General features: G+C 46.2%; 1 protein-coding gene across 3 annotated transcripts in view; it reads left to right on the top strand.

The window, feature by feature from the left end:
- The first annotated feature begins 477 nt into the window (after nt 1-477).
- Nucleotides 478-16516, top strand: part of COLQ (collagen like tail subunit of asymmetric acetylcholinesterase) — a 76818-nt gene continuing 60779 nt past the window's right edge. For 2 of the 3 annotated variants that reach the window (XM_034955902.2, XM_003826205.4), the window contains exon 1: nt 478-749. In XM_034955902.2, the coding sequence (XP_034811793.1) occupies nt 644-749 (106 nt within the window). In that variant the 5' untranslated portion in view covers nt 478-643. The remainder of the gene's footprint in view (nt 750-16516) is intronic. The other variant, XR_004670460.3, reaches the window with a different exon arrangement.

The following is a 16516-nucleotide window of genomic DNA, read 5'->3' as shown; positions in this document are numbered from 1 at the left end:
TTGGAAATATAAACTACTTCCTTCCTCCTTTTTATTGGATGATTAAAGAAAAAAATTAAAAGTTAACTTTACATTTGTTACACAATGGGTAAAAATGTCACAGGCTGACAGTGGAGGGGTTTTTCTCCATGAAATTCGGTTTGAATCAGGAGAGTTGTTTCTGCCCAGTTCCAAGGAGGTAGATGGTGGCACATAACCAATTAGGAATCTCTCTGCCCTTGAGGACTGCCTCCAGTGAACATCTGAGACTTGGCTGCCTTCTCATCACCTCTTCACTAGCCACTTACCTCAGTCTCCAAAAAAGAAAATTTTGACATCTTAATTTTAATGTGGGCATTTGATATGGTGCTTGAGATAAATATAACTCTATGTAGTATGGAGACAGTTTAATGGGAAATGGTTGGCATTCTTTCTTGGTAAAGGCATGGGGGACAGGAGAGGTGGAGGGAGAGAGAGGGAGGGGGTGAGGAGGAGGGAGAGGGAAAGAGAAAGAGGGAAAGACACACACACACGCACGCACACACACACACACACACACAAACACACGCGCACGCAAACAGCAGTGAGGAAGAGAAAAGCAGAGATAAGCAAGGCTCCGCAGCAGCCTCCTTTCTAACTTGACCCTCGCCAGACCCTGGCCAGCATGGTTGTCCTGAATCCAATGACTTTGGGAATTTATCTTCAGCTTTTCTTCCTCTCTATCGTGTCTCAGCCGACTTTCATCAACAGCGTTCTTCCAATCTCAGCAGGTAAACGATGGCCACAACTTTCCTCTCTTCCATCTGTCAGGGGACAGAGGGAGGAAGGAAGATTGTTTTGCAATGTGTCCTGATGTTTTTGCCATTCAACTGTTGGTGGAGGGAGGTTGGAAGGAAGATGGCCACCCCAGCAGCTTCCTGTCACCCAAGCTTGTCTCGGAAGCCCCTTCTGTCCTTGTTCCAACCGGCTCCTACCTGGCTGCTCAAAGCAGAGACGCTTTGAAAAATGGTTTCTGCCTCCCCTATTCTCCCCATTTGCTGCATGATTTCATCTTGGTCAGGAATTTGGGAGAGCTTAAAAGAGACAGAGGCGTGCAAGTAATAGAGAAGTGAGTCTCAGATGTTTCTATAAATACATCTCTGACCTCTTCGAAGGGGGCTTGCCTCACAGGGGCTGTTGTGGAGTAAACAAACCTCTTTCCGGACCCAGATAGCATCCATGGCCACAGTAGTCCCTCGAAGGGAAAATGCAAGTGGCAGGGGCCGGTGGGGTGGCGGGTGAACAGCGGCGGGGCAGTTGCAGCCTCAGGACTAGGTTTTCCCTTTCTCCAGACCTGTCTTCCTGGGTGCGACTTCCCTTCAGCCTCAGACAAGGCAGCTGGAGGTCCTGAGAGAAGCGAGCTTTCCAGGGAGAAGTGGAGGGGGTTCCACAGTGACAGCCAGGTCTGGAGCTGAGTGTGTCTGCCGGGTATGAGGCTGGGAGATTTGGGGAAGGGGCTGTGTCTGCCAGCCTGCAACCTTTTCTGAGGTCACCAGCCTGTTGCCCTTGTCCTGTCTGGCCCAGAGCAGGGGAAGTATTCGGTTACTAGTATGGCCTATTTAAACCTTTCTGAGGAAACTCAAATGTTTCCGGAGGGCTTGAAGGAGGCAGGCAGACCCTCACAGCCCCCCTCAATTCACCTCAGTGACCCCTGACTCTCCCCAGCAAAGTTTTAGTTATGCCTCCAACATGAGTCTCATAAATACTTCAACTGAGACAGAAATTTCACTATCACTGCCTTTGCTGGAAACACAGGGAGGGCCAGAAATGCCAGGCTCTCAGAGAGGGCACATCTCTGAATCCAGCTCCCAGCTGCTGTCCATTGATAAAAACAGCTCATCAGCAAGTTGTGTAGCCAGTGTTTGTGGGCCATGAGGGAGTGGTGTGGGGCTAATTATAAAAGTGTGAGAAATAGAAGGAGGTGGGGGCAGATTTGTGGAGAATTCAGGAGGGGGGCAGGAAAGGTGAGTGGTGGTGTCACCGTGGGTGTGTGCCCACATGCCCCTGCAAATTCAAGTTAAGAGCATCAAGCTTCTTCTAGGAGTGAGTAGTCATTATTCATTCCCCAGTTCAAGGGAGAAGCTTGAGAGTTAATTTGGCCTAATTTGGTGGTTCTTAATCATGTTTGGGTCATGGATTCCTTTGAGAATCTGCTGAAGGTTAGGACTTAAGGAAACTCAGTTTTCTGGTTCTAGCCCTGCCTCTGATGAGCTCCCTGACTTCTGAGAGACAGTGGCCTTACACTATAAGCACCATGTGGCCAGGGCATGTGTCTCTCTTGTACTTTACTGTTTTCCCAGGGTCAGAACAGTGCCTGGCACATAGTAATCAATAAATATTTGATGAATAAATGAATAAAAGCTTCTCATCTGCAAACTGGGGTTTACCATCATTTTGTATTACTTAATTTAAATAGCACCAAAGTGGTTAAGGAGTTCAGAAAACTAGAGAGAAAAGAACCTCTGGTTTTCTTTTGAACTCTTTGCCTTGGAGAGCACCCTGGCACAGCATAGATATCTCTTAGGTAAGGTTTTTGCAGACTGTACCAATCAGGGCAACAGCAGGATAAAGAAGCAACTCAAGTGGTTCAGATGAAAAGATCTGAATGAAGGGATCACTTTGAGAAGTGTGGGCGGGGTTAAGGGAACCAGCAAGGAATGCTGAGGCACCTAGAGATTAGCAACTGCAATACGCCTTTACCACCCTGTGCTTGAAAAGGCAAGAGGGGCAGATAGGAAAATGGATCCCAGGCAGATTTGGAGCCTTGGAGAAGGGGCCATTAAGCAAGAGCATTGGTCATGGAGGGACCTAAAGCAGGGAGAAAGTGAAGGAGAAATACACCATCTTCTCTCTCCTCCCATCCAAGCACCTTTTGGCAGCGCCTCTCATTGGCCAACCCAACTTGAAGCCAGAGGGCAGAGCATGGAGGTCAGGGACTGGAACACTGAGGGCAGAGAGCCAAGGGGAGGGTTGGGATGGAGAACAACCAGTGCGCACATCCACAGGCACTTCTGGCTGGGAATGTGGTCATTAGACATTAGGGAAAACAATGGAATAGACCTAGCGGGAATCACTAAGGTAACCAGCTCAGTATCACAAAGATATGTTTTCTCCGGTGGTCACTTGGCTTTGTCCCCCTAATTTAGTCACCATGGCTTTATGATAGCACAGTTCAGAAATAAACTTAAGCTTTAAAAAAATGGAAACTGTTCCTTGTAATCCTTTGGAAATATTTTCCAACAGTTTGATATAAAATATTCTATATTCAGAAGCTTATAGTCTTAATTCTTCTGAAGATAGGCTGTGTATACACAGAAAATAAGGGCAACCAGGAAAATCTTTTCATTCTATGCATTATAACTTAGTGAGTGCCTACTGTGTGCCTGGCACTCTAATGTGTGCTTCAGGGGACACGGAGACAAGTAGGATGTGGCCTCTGCTCTGAGGGATTCCATGATCACCTGCTTTTGAAACACAGGTGGCATGTGGTAAATGCCCCGGAAAGGGGTTGTGATGGAGGAAGAGCTCTCATGGGCCTGTAGGCCAGTACTTACCTTCATAGATAATCCACTCCTTCACTGTCTTCAGGAAAGACTATTCCAGCAGTGCCATGTGCAGCACCAGCTATCTGGATCAGAGGTTCATTACCTGGCAACCTCCTCTGCTGGGTCCCAGAGGAGAACCAGGAAGGAGCACAAAACATGAGAGGCCAGAACTGATGATATAAATGCCATCGCTAAAGCACATAATATTTGATACACACAAAACTATTTCAGGCCTTTATTCTAAGCCTGTTAACTCTTACTTTGGACACCACTCTAATAGACATAGATAGTACGTGACTTGAAAGCTGGTGATTATATATAGCATATTAAATTGGGGAGGGAGGAGTTGCTGCTTAAGCTAGACACAATGATGGATGATAAGAATGATTACAAGAAAAACAATAAAGAATTAGGAAATGGGCCTGAGATTTCAAAAAGAATAGTAGGCCAGGCACGGTGGCTCACGCCTGTAATCCCAGCACTTTGGGAGGCTGAGGTGGGTGGATCACCTGAGGTCAGGAGTTCGAGACCAGCCTGACCAACATGGAGAAAACCCTGTCTCTACTAAAAATACAAATTTATCTGGGTGTGGTGGTGCATGCGTGTAATCCCAGCTACTCAGGAGGCTGAGGCAGGAGAATTGCTTGAACCTGGGAGGCGGAGGTAGCAGTGAGCTGAGATCGCGCCATTGCACTCCAACCTGGGCAACAAGAGTGAAACTTTGTTTAAAAAAAAAACAAAAAATAGTAGACTAGAGCTACCTCTAGAGCCTCTGCTCTGTCTGTAACCCCTGAAGGCGTCATTGACTACAGTACATTAACTGGTTTTCATTATGATGAGCATGAATGGTCCAGTGATGACTGGATTCTGCCTACTTTATCTTGCTTAAGAAGGTAGATAAATGCCATTTATATATTAGAATGATTTCTATTGAACATGGCAATTATTAAAAATGCCAAGATTCCCACGTTTGGTGTATTGCGTTAACCATTGGTGGGTAATAAACCACCGTGACACTTGGTAGATCGAAACAACAACCATTTATTGTTGAAGTTCATGTGTTTGTGGGTAAACTGAGGGTCAGCTAATCTAGCTTGGGTTTGGCTGGCCCTGGCTGGACTCACTTATGGGTCTGTGGATTGACTTGGCTCCAGTATCCACCCACAGTGGTAGGTCAGTAGTAGTACAATTTCCAGAATGTGGAGGCACAGACACAAAGACAATAATATTTACCGGAGGGCAGGCCTTCCACACAGTTTAATTTGTGTAATTCTCGCAGCACTCCTGAATGGGGGCAGCACCACTTCCCCTTTCAGATGAGGAAATGGCAGCTCAGAAAGGTTAAGTGACTTGCCCAAGGTCATGCAGCTGTTATGTGGGAGAGCTGGAGACTGAAATCCTGCTTCTTTAAGTCCAGGGCTTTCACCAGTATAGACCAAATCTCCTTATGGTTTTGGATAAATAGTGATATTGGCCTTTAAAGTCCTGTAGGCTACCCTCCTATCCTCTGGAAACTCTCCTCTGGATTCTTTTTTGTTTGTTTTTTCGAGACAGGGTCTCGCTCTGTCGCCCAGGCTGGAGTGCAGTGGTGCGATCTCGGCTCACTGCAACCCTCCGCCTTCCAGGTTCAAGCGATTGTCATACCTCTGCCTCTTGAGTAGCTAGGAGTACAGGCACGTGCCACCAAGCCTGACAAATTTTTGTATTTTTAGTAGAGACGGGGTTTTGCCATGTTGGCCAGGCTGGTCTCAAGCTCCTGACCTCAAGTGATCCGCTGGCCTTGGCCTCCCAAAGTGCTGGGATTACAGCCACCACGCCTGGCCTGGATTCTTTATTTTCCATTCCCTCCTGCTTTTTCCTCAGGATATTAATGCCCAAAGCTCTAGCAAAAGATTGAATATTGCTTTATATTAAAGTGTGCATGACTTGCCAGGGTACTGATTTATCTCTCCTTTGATGGTTCTTGCATTTTAATGGAGGTTAAGGATCTAAGCTAAACAATACTCTAGTGAAATGGTGTCAACCAGGGTGTTTGGGGGTGGGGAGCCAGGGGAATCCACTTCACAAGCCTTCCCTTTAGGCATTGTGAGCCGACCCATCGATGACCCTGCAGACACATGTGGTTTCCCTCATTGAATACAGGATTTTCCAGGAAGGCAGGACTCTCCAGGTGATGTTTGGGTCCGGGTCTCAGAAACCGGATGGTGAGAACACCCAAATCCAGTCCTGTAGAGTGAGATCAGATGGAAGGATGTGATTTCTGTCTGGGTACTGGAATCTTCTCCTGTTGCCTGCTGGGATGTAACCCAGGGCAGGCATTTTGTGGCCTGTAGGGCCTGATGTCCAGCCCCATGCTCCCCTGCCTGGAAGCCAGCCAGGCCACCACTTGGGAACTATCCATATTCTTGGCACTAGATTATGGACCATTTATTTGTGTCTGATGCTGATCAGCTATTGTTTAATGCTCCGTAATGCACTTGCCAGCCATCTCCTCTGATTTACCGCCCCATATTTCCTATGGATAATAAAATCAGAGAGGATTCTTAAATTAAAGAACTCTCTAAGGGGTCCCAGGCTTCCTGCCAACCCCATCCCAAGCCTCTGCGTGCAGCAGTGGGCTCATGTCCTGTTCAGACACAGAGAGGGGTGGGTGTGAGGGATGGGAGACTTTCCCTTCTGATAAGTTGGGCCAACCCCCCACCTTACTGTTTGCCACACTCACACCTCCTTTTTCAGATCCACAGCCACCACTGCCACATCCATACAAAAACAACACAGCTCCAGAGTGAACAGAGAGCCGCTCTGGCTTCGATGAGACACCAAATAACCTCGTGTCCCATTTTCTTTATTTTATTTTATTTTTTATTTTGATTTTTTTGAGATGGAGTCTCGCCTTGTTGCCCAGGCTGGAGTGCAGTGGCACGATCTCAGTTCACTGCAACCTCCACCTCCTGGGTTCAAACAATTCTCCTGCCTCAGTCTCCGGAGTAGCTGGGATTACAGGCACCCACCACCACGCCCAGTTAATTTGTATTTTTAGTAGATACGGGGTTTCACCTTGTTGGCCAGGCTGGTCTCGAACTCCTGACCTCGTGATCTGTCTGCCTCAGCCTCCCAAAGTGCTGGGATTACAGGCATGAGCCACTGCCCCTGGTCCCCATCTTCTTTAAATGCAATTCAGTCAGAAGTACCACTTGTATTTCTCCTATGGACTGGCACCAATGATTCCCACAAGCCTCTTGTTTTACAAAGCACTTTCACAACTACAGTTGTCTTGCCCTTCACAGTAGCCCCTACTGTGAGGGGTCCTGGGTGCAAATTGTGCCTCCCTTGGTTATGAACTGTGTGATGGTGGAGAGCTCATTTCATGCAGTGAGCCCCAAGTTTCTCATCTGAAGAATGGATATAATAGTCTCTGTCTCACAGAATTGCTATGAGGATTTATTAATTCAACAAACATTTCATGAGTGCCAACTATATGCCTGGGGATATGCAGCAGTGAGCAAGCAGACAAAAATATCCCACCCACATGGAGTTTCTGTCATCTCTCTGAGAAGAACTTATCCAGTCCTAAGAGATGAATGAAAGACACGTGGGACAGAGACGGAGTTTGTGAACCAGCTGCCCAAAGACCAAATCCAGCCTTTATGCTTAGCCCTTAGAGTACTAAAGGTGGGGGGTGGTGATTTCTAAAAATTGCCTTAGTGGCTAACATTTAAAAATTGAATGCTTTAACATTTAAAAACAAAAAGTATTTCTGATATCTATTCAGCAAAAAAATTAAATAAAATAAAGAAGCAAACATCTTGAAAAGCAGGACAAGCTGCTGGACGCACGTTCTGGCCATCACTGGAATGGAGCTTCTCCAGCTCACCAAGTCTGCTCTTAACCCCCATCCACCTCCCTTACTACATCTACCTCTCTAGCCCCCTCTGGGCATGTGACTCTGGTCTCTGGGACCAGGAGCCCTGCTGGCTTGGCCTCTGCCTTCCCCTTCTTCAGCATCTGCCTAGAATCCCAAAGCTCTGCACAGCTCAGTTTGAAAGTCAACAGTCTAGATCAGAGAGTCTCAAACTACAGCACTGGTTCCCAGCCCTGGTTAGACAAAAGAATATGCACCCAGGTTGCATTATGAAAGTCCAGAGTCCAAGCTGAGCAGACGAATTAGATCAGAATCTCTGGGGTATTGGATCAGGCATTGGGAATGCGTAAAGTCCTCCAGGTGATTCTAATGTCTGGGCAGGGCTAATCACTGAACTATGGCCAGCATGGAAATCACCTGGAGGGCTTTTTAAACTGCAGACCACTGAGACACACCCTGGGAATTTCTAATTTAGTACTTCTAGTGTGAGGCCCAAGAGTGTGATGCTGCTGGTCTGTGGACCATGCTGTAAGAGCCTCTGTTCTAGCTCACCTCTGAGTTCCTTTATTAGTTTCCTATGGCTACTGTAATAAATCATCATAAACTTAGTGGCTTAAAACAGCACACATCTATTATGGTTCTGGAAGTCAGAAGCCTGAAATCAAGGTGTTGCCAAGGCCGAGCTCCCTCAGAAGGCTCTCAGGAAGCATCCATTTCCTGCCTTGTCCAGCTCTAGAGCTGCATTTCTTTCATTCTTTGGTTCCTGGCCCCTTTCTCCACCTTCAAAGCAAGCAGCATAGCATCTTGCTTCAGTGGTCACATTACCTCATTCTGTGTCAAATGTCCTCTGCCTGTCTCTTATAATGACCCTTGTGGTTGTATTTAGGGTCCACCCAAGTAATCCAGGATAATCCCCTCGTTTTAAACTTCTTAATTTAATCATATCTACAATGTCCCATTTTCCATATAAGGTAACATTTACAGGTTCCAGGGATCAGGATCTGGATATCTGTGGGGGCCGCCACAGGTTACCTAGTTTTTCCACTAGGTAAACAGACCCACGAGTGTTTTGTTAAAGTGACATCAGAATCAAAGGCACAGCGGTGTGTACTGTCTTCATTTGGGTTCCTTCTCAGAAGCGGAGCCTGAGACAAGGATTTGAGTGCAAGTAGTTTATTTGGGAGGTGATCTCAGAAGGGCAGTGGGGAAGTGAGACAGGGAAGAGAAGGCAATCAGTATGGAGTGTGTTCGGGAGCAGGTTACTGCTATGAGCAACTGGGGCTCAATTCTACTGGGGGCCTTAGGGAGACAGGCAGGGGACTGGGATATTTATCCATCAACTCCTGGGGATTTTCACCACTCTCTTCTTCCTGCTTACCCCAAACAACTTCCCATGGTTGGAGAAGCGCTCTGGCATAGACACAAGACTCTGTAGTGGGAAGCTGAAAGCATGAGCAGGATCGACGAATGGGCGGGATTGATGAATATGGGCAGGGAAGTGTCCTCTGCTATAGATAGTGTGAGAGACCAGCTGTGTCCTGCTGGCCCTTACACAGTTCCTTGCCTCCATCGCCCCTCTGGACAGTAACAGTTATAGCTCAGCAGCCCTTCCCTGTCGGGATGCAGAAGTTGGGATCCAGCGGGCCATGGAACCACCACTAAAAACACTAAAGTTACCTTTCATTGAGTATTTTCTGGTCGCCAGACTCTTGACACATATTATATTTCATCTTCACAACAATGTCACAAGGTAGCCATTAGTACCCCTATTTTACTAAAGAAGAAAGGAACATTCATAGAGGTGCAGTCACACAGTGCCTGGGTCAACATTCCACATCAGAACTTCTGACCCCAAACCATGACAAAGGCAGAATCGCAGAGTGGTTAGGAGTAGGGCCTCTGGTGCCGCACTGCTGGAGTTCAAATCCTGTGTTCCCTTAGCTTTGTGACCTTGGCAAATTACCCTGTTGGTGCCTCAGCCTCCTCGTCTATGAAATGGCCGTAAAAGCAGGATTTCACTCCCAGAGAAGTTGTAAGGATTAAGTGGTCTAATTATGAGCATAAAGTACTTTCAATAGTGCCTGGCATACAATGTGTGATATATACATATTTTCTGTCATTCTTTCCAGAACCTCTTGGTGTCTCTACACATGGCAAGAGGTCAGATCTTTTTCCATAATTAATTGTGTCAAAAGGCAAAAATCCCAAATACAACCCAAAGAACTTTTTGCTTAAAATATCCAGTGAGTTACGGCAAAAAAGAAGAGACTCAGCTTCCACCCACTTTGCATTTATAAACCAGCCCCTAAAGAAGGAACACGTTGCCCAGAGAAGGAGGCTTCTCGTGGTGACCGGCTTTCCCAGATGCTTTAAAAATACACCTGGCCCTCTTCCATCTCCCAGCCCAGGAGCATTTAGCTCCATTCAAGCCCGCACTTATCTCTCATGGCAACCAGCATAAACACAGGCATGGGGCGCGTGTTTGGGAGCTGGTGACAGCTGAAGGAGAGGCCTCGTGGCTGCTACAGGCTTTGCACCATCAACCAGCTGGGGGCTGCAAATGAAAAAAGAGAGGAAAGAAAAGAAGGAAGCATCGGTGTGAGTCGGGCAGGTTCCTCCCTCCCAGGCATCCCACACTTTCCTCACTCATCCTTCTGTACCACTCTCCTCTTCCTATGGGTGTCTTTGAGAAGTTTGGAGAAGGCATCAGGAGCTTTCCTGCTGCTGCTGGGAGTTCTGTCCTGGGACCATGCTCCACAGAGGACTTTCCAGGGGTTTCGGGCCTGGCATGGGGCTTCTTGGGGACCCAGGAAGACAGGGAATGGGGCGACATTGGCCATCCTACTTGGAGAGACTTTCCTGCCCACCTGCTCTTCTTACTTCACTAGGATTCCGGGTTTGTTCCAGTGTTTGGACTTGTCCCCCGTATGAGGGGACTGTCGGGTGGGTTATGATCATGAGGAGTTGAAACTGGACTGCCCTTTGTGTCCAACAGGGCCAGCTTGGCTTCTGAGACCATCCTTACTGGGATGGACCTCATGGAGTGGCCCCCAAAAGGTTTCCAGATTCTCTGTGGTCATCTAGAAATGAAATTTTCAACCACTGAGCACAGTGTCCAGGAATTAGGGAGGCTCCAGGTGAGGAAACAATCTGTTTTCCTTCTGTCGATCTTCTCGAGAGCTGCGTGGAGCAAGGTCATGGTAGGGAACCATCATGGTGGAAAACACAGGAGTCCCCTGTCTCTAGAGAGCAGCAGGGCCCTGCAGGAGCAGCATTGGTTGGGTGGTTTGTCCCCTCACTCTTCCTGTCTGCCAGTAGAAAGTGAGGATTGAAGGGCCGAGGTGACTTTAGGAACAATCTGGGCCCCAGAAATGCTTTCCCCAGAGTATCTGCTCTGGCCCTTACTTCCCTCTGCTGTGGAGTCCTGAGAATAAGAGTGCATTGGCTGGACAGGCTTAGGAGCCGGCTGCCCTGGGCATGACTGCCAAGATTATTTTGTTCATGTCCAGTAGAAGATCATATGGAGACATGTAGGCAGGGGGTTGGCCATTTGCCTGTTTACTTGTGTTTTTAGACAGACTTGCAGCGCAGTCCTTAGGAGTTCAGGTAAAATTAGGACACATCTGTAGTGTTGGACAAGTCATTTGCTCTCTTGTAGGACCCAGTTTCCTCATCTGTAAAATTAAGGGGTAGACCAGACTTTAAATATCCTTTTAGACTTAGACTTTTCCTGACTTTGTGGCTAACATGCTATTTGCAAATTTACAGAATTAGCACCCACACAAAGAAGGGGTCTTGGCGTGTGTTTCTCTTCTGAGCATTGGCACTGAGAACCCATTATGTGAGAGTAAAAGGCATGGAGTTCCCATTCACACAGCTCTGGACTTGAGTGAGTCTCTGTAACCCATTAGCTGAGAGATCTTGGCCATGTGAGCTTTGTTTTGGTTTCCTTCCTTCCTTCCTTCCTTCCTTCCTTCCTTCCTTCCTTCCTTCCTTCCTTCCTTCCTTCTTTCCTTCTTTCCTTCCTCTCTCCCTCCCTTCCTCCCTTCCTCTCTCTTGCTCTCTTTCTCCCCTCCCCTCCCCTCCATTCTCCTCCCCTCCCCTCCGTTCCCCTCCCCTCCTGTCCCCTCCCATCCTGTCCCCTTCCCTCCTTGTCTCACTCTGTCACCAGGCTGGAGTGCTGTGGCAATCACGGCTCACTGCAGTCTCCACCTTCTGGGCTCAAGGGATCCTCCCACCTCAGCGCTCCTTCCAGTAGCTGGGATTACAGGCACATGCCACCATAACCAGCCAAGTTTTGTATTTTTTGTAGAGACAGGGTTTTGCCATGTTGCCCAGGCTCGTCTTGAACTCCTGGGCTCAAGCGATCCACCTGCCTTGGCTTCCCAAAGTGCTGGGATTATAGGCATGAGCCACTATGCTCAGCCACCGTTTAATTTCTTAATATTTCAGTTTCCACATCTGTAAAATGGAGATAATAAGAGTCTCCATTTTAGACGGTGATGAGGATAAAATGAGCTAATACCTACAGAGCTTTGCACTGCACCTGACATACAGTTTGCTCTCAATTACTGGTTGCAACCATTATTCCAAATGGTGGAGAGAAACTGGAATTCAGCCACTTGCCTCCTCCTGGGATGCTTCATTTCACTATCATCCCATCTGCTTTTTTTTTCTTTAGACAGAGTCTCGCTCTGTCACCCAGGCTAGACTGCAGTGGCGCGATCTCGGCTCACTGCAAGCTCTGCCTCCAGGGCTCATGCCATTCTCCTGCCTCAGCCTCCCGAGTAGCTGGGACTACAGGCGCCCGCCACCACGCCTGGCTAATTTTTTTTTGTATTTGTAGTAGAGACGGGGTTTCACCATGTTAGCCAGGATGGTCTCGATCTCATGACCTCATGATCCACCCACCTCGGCCTCCCAAAGTGCTGGGATCACAGGCGTGAGCCACCGCGCCCGGCCCCATCTGCTCTTATTCGGTGCTGAAGATTCCAGTTTCAGAATTGAGACTCTCTGTCTAAAGCCTGAGGCTGAGTTGGGGACATCCCAGTGCACAGGCTATGGAACCGGAGGTCTGGGTTCAGAATCCCAACTCCACAGGACCTTGGATATCATAGAATCAATTTTCCTCACCTGGAAAAGGGGTATATACAATCCATAACATCATTGCAAGGATCCAAGGAGAGAGCCTGGGAAGGGCCCAGCCCTGGGCCTGGGTCAGAATATGTACTCAGGAATTACTGTTGTACTTTGAGGGGCAACATTTGACTTTCAGGACATGGGATGCTCACACCTGATAACAACACCTTAGCCATTCTGAGTTCTCAGTAGAAAGGCCTGCTAACCAGCAAAGTTCACAGGCAGGAGCTCTTCCTTTGGCTGTGAAGGAGAAAGCTTCTCCCCTTCTAAGACAGGGGTGATCTTAGGAGGAAACCCCACAAGGCACTGCAATCCTGAGAGTGTCCACTTTTTGGAAATTGTGCAGCTCTATGCAAAACCTAGCAAGAAGACAAGCCACTTACTGTATCCAGTTCATCCACATCAGAACAGGCCCTCTGTCCACATGGCATCTGTCTTGCATGCTTCCTTTGAGGTGACAATGGCCATCAAGTCACCAGGCCTGCCTAGTGCAGGTCCTCCTGGGCAGTCAGAGGAAAATGATTAAATATGAGATTTTCAAGTGGAATGCCAGCAAATAGTGGCTGATTTGACATAGATGCCCAATTTTCTGGCCATATACCCATCTGCTGCCGCTTTGCATTTTGCTCAATGTTTATTTCTAATTGAAGCAATAAAATCCATTTGAATTGATTAAGATCCTCCTTCTTCTTATAGTTATTATGTATGTAATTTTTTTTATTTTTAGTAAAGACAGGGTCTAGCTATGTTGCCCAGGCTGGTCTTGAACTCCTGAGCTCAAGCAATCTGCCTGCCTCAGCCTCCCAAATTGTTGGGATTACAGGCATGAACCACTACACCTGGCCTGCAGTGTGGTTTTAATTTTCATATAATTAAAATTATATACAATTTATAATATATAATTTAATTCTTATATAATGAATGAGACTGAAAATTTGCCCATTTTTCATCTATCGGATGGGCAAAATTCAAAAGGTGTAACATCAGACTGTTGGTGAAGGTGTGTGGAAACAGACAGTCTCATCCACTGCTCCTAGGAGGGGATGTGAATTGATGGGGGCTTTATGGAATTATTTGATGAATAATTTGATGAATTATTCACTTATCAAACCTGGCTTTCCGTCTCTAGATTCATTATGGCCATTACTTAATATACATAGCATTTGAGATACTTCCCCTCAATCAAATGACCAGTATTTATTGTACCACCTACAATATGCTTGGCTACTTGTTATACAAATGGTTGGAGTTTGTGTGAGAGCAAAGCAATCAAGACAGGGAGACAACCCATCTGTGTTCAAGTCAGACTCTACCATTTACCTGGGCACTTATTTGAGCTTCAGTTTACTTATCTCAGACAAGTAATGTTTCAAATGAAGGCAACATTCCGGTTGTAGGCTGATGCTTAGCACATAGTGCTCAATACGTGTTGTTGAGAGTTTTGACAGCTGGCGTTGGCAGGCTACCTAAGGTAGTTTAAAGACTGTTTTTGTGTTCTGCTTTAGGCCACAGGAAAACACCAGAATAAGTTACAAATGAATGAAGATTTAAATATAAAATATGAAACTATAAAATTATTAGAAAAAACCTTGTGAGATTTTTTGGGTAACTTGGGTGTTTGGAAAAACCCAGAAACCATAAAAGAAAATAATTATACATTAAATTCTGCTACATAAAAAAATAATATGGGAGGCGAGAATTCTACCACTGAACCACCAATGCCTCTCATAAAAAAATAATGTGTGGCAAAAACCAACTCAAAAGGCCAAAACAAACTAGGGAAAATATTTGCAAGCCATATAATAAAGTGTTTCTTTCCTATATATAAGAAAAATAATGTAAGAGAAAAATTGACAACCCAATGAAAAAAATGGAAAAAGTATAAATGGCTTCAAAATGTTTGAAAATATTCTCAGTCTCATTTACTATATGAGAAATGAAAATTAAAACCATGCTGAAGGCTAGGTGCAGTGGCTTACGCCTGTAATCCCAGCACTTTGGGAGGCTGAGGCTAGCAGATCACTTGAGCCCAAGTGTTTGAGACCAGCTGGCCAACATGGCAAAACCCCATCTTGCTAAAAAATACAAAAAATTAGTTGGGCGTGGTGGCACACACCTGTAGTCCCAGCTTCTTGGGAGGCTGAGGTGGGAAGATTGTTTGAGCTTGGGAGGTCAAGGCTGTAGTGAACTGTGATTGCACCACTGTACTCCAGCCTGGGCAACAGAGTGAGACCCACTTTTCATCTATCAAGTAGGCAAAATTCAAGAGGTCAAACATCAGACTGTTGGCGAAGGTGTATGGAAACAGGCACTCTCATCCACTGCTCCTAGGAGGAGACGTGAATTGATGGGGCCTTTCTGGAGATGAATTAGGCAGTATGTGTAAAAATTACAAGTGCCCATACTTTTTGACCCAGTATTTTTATTTCTAGGAATTTATGTAATGGATAGTCTTACCAACATACACAAAGATGCATGTGGAAGGTTATTTAGTTGCATTGTTTGCATCAGCAGATGTTTGCAAATCATCCAAATGCACATCAATGGGGGCAGAATGAACAAATTATGGTTCTTCCAAAGAAAGGGATATTATGCAGCCATAGAAAAGAAAGTGGGGTGGCACGGTGGCTCACGCCTGTAATCCTAGCACTTTGGGAGGGTGAGGTGGGAGGATCACTTGAGGCCAGGAATATGAGACCAGCCTAGGCAACATAGCAAGACCTCGTCTCTAAGAGAAAAAAAAGAAAAGAAAACAATGTGCATGCATTTTATGTAGTTACAGAATAATTTCTTAGAAATACTTTGAAAAGCCTGGTGCACTGGTGTGTGCCTGTAGTCCCAGCTACTCAGGAGACTGAGGCAGGAGGATCGCTTGAATCTAGAAGTTCTGGGCTATAGTGCACTATGATGATGGGATATCCACACCAAGTTTGGCATCACCACAGTGTCCTTCCAGGAGCGGGGTGCCCCATTGCTCCGGGAGGGGTGAACCTGCTCAGGTTGGAAACAGAGCAGGTCAAAACTCCTGTGTTGATCATTAGTGGGATTATGCCTGCACTCCAGCCTGGGCAGCGTAATGAGATGCTGTCTCTTAAACAAAAATACTGTGAAGAAACCAAGAGGGAGTATCATATGTATAATAGAATATTACAAGTAACCCTTTGAGTAAAAGGGGGAAAATATTATACCTACCTATTTGCTTGTATATGCATAAAATATTCCCAGAATTATACATAGAAAACTAAGTAATGATTGGTGATAAATAATTGGAACTGGGTAGCTGAGGGAGAGAGGCAGGAGAAAGAATTTTAATGTATACTTGTTTGTATGTTTTGAATTTTGAATCACATGCATGTATTACCTATTCTAAACAATTAAACAAAACACCATCTGTACAAAGTACTACCTTTCATCTGGAGCACAAGATGGAATTTTTTGTCTTTAAAAGTCCTTAGATCCAAAGCAGCAAGGAGAATTGAGATCTCAGAGAGTTTCCAGATTGGTAGAATCACAGGATTATAGTGCTACAAAAAGCCTAAGGTTTATCTTGCCAACTTGCTCAGTTGATAAGTGCTAGTGCTCAACTGAGTCCAAAGGGATCAACCCTAGGTTCCCCAATTTCTGGAATCCAAGGGTTTTAGTGACTTTGAGACCAATGGGTAGAGATGCCAGTCTGTGCCAGTGGGCAGCCATGGGACTCCCAGGAACCCAGCCTCCCTCCTCCCGACCTGTTGTGGACCCTTGGACAATAGATCCTGGAGGTGGGATGGGGGGTGCAGGGATGGATCTAGGGAAAGGAATAAGTGAGCCAGGTGGTTTTGAATTACAAGTGCCTATAGAGCTAAACTGTCACCATGGAAAAATGAAGGCATGGAAACGTAGTGGCTGGAAACACAGGGTCTTTCCACGCAGTCACAGTTGTCAGCAGGTGTTGGAAATAACCCACCCTTTG

Source organism: Pan paniscus, chromosome 2, assembly GCF_029289425.2.
Source record: "Pan paniscus chromosome 2, NHGRI_mPanPan1-v2.0_pri, whole genome shotgun sequence".
Classification (NCBI taxonomy): Eukaryota; Metazoa; Chordata; class Mammalia; order Primates; family Hominidae; genus Pan; species Pan paniscus.
Note: the sequence above shows the minus strand (reverse complement) of the source record. Positions and strands in the feature narration are given on the sequence as shown.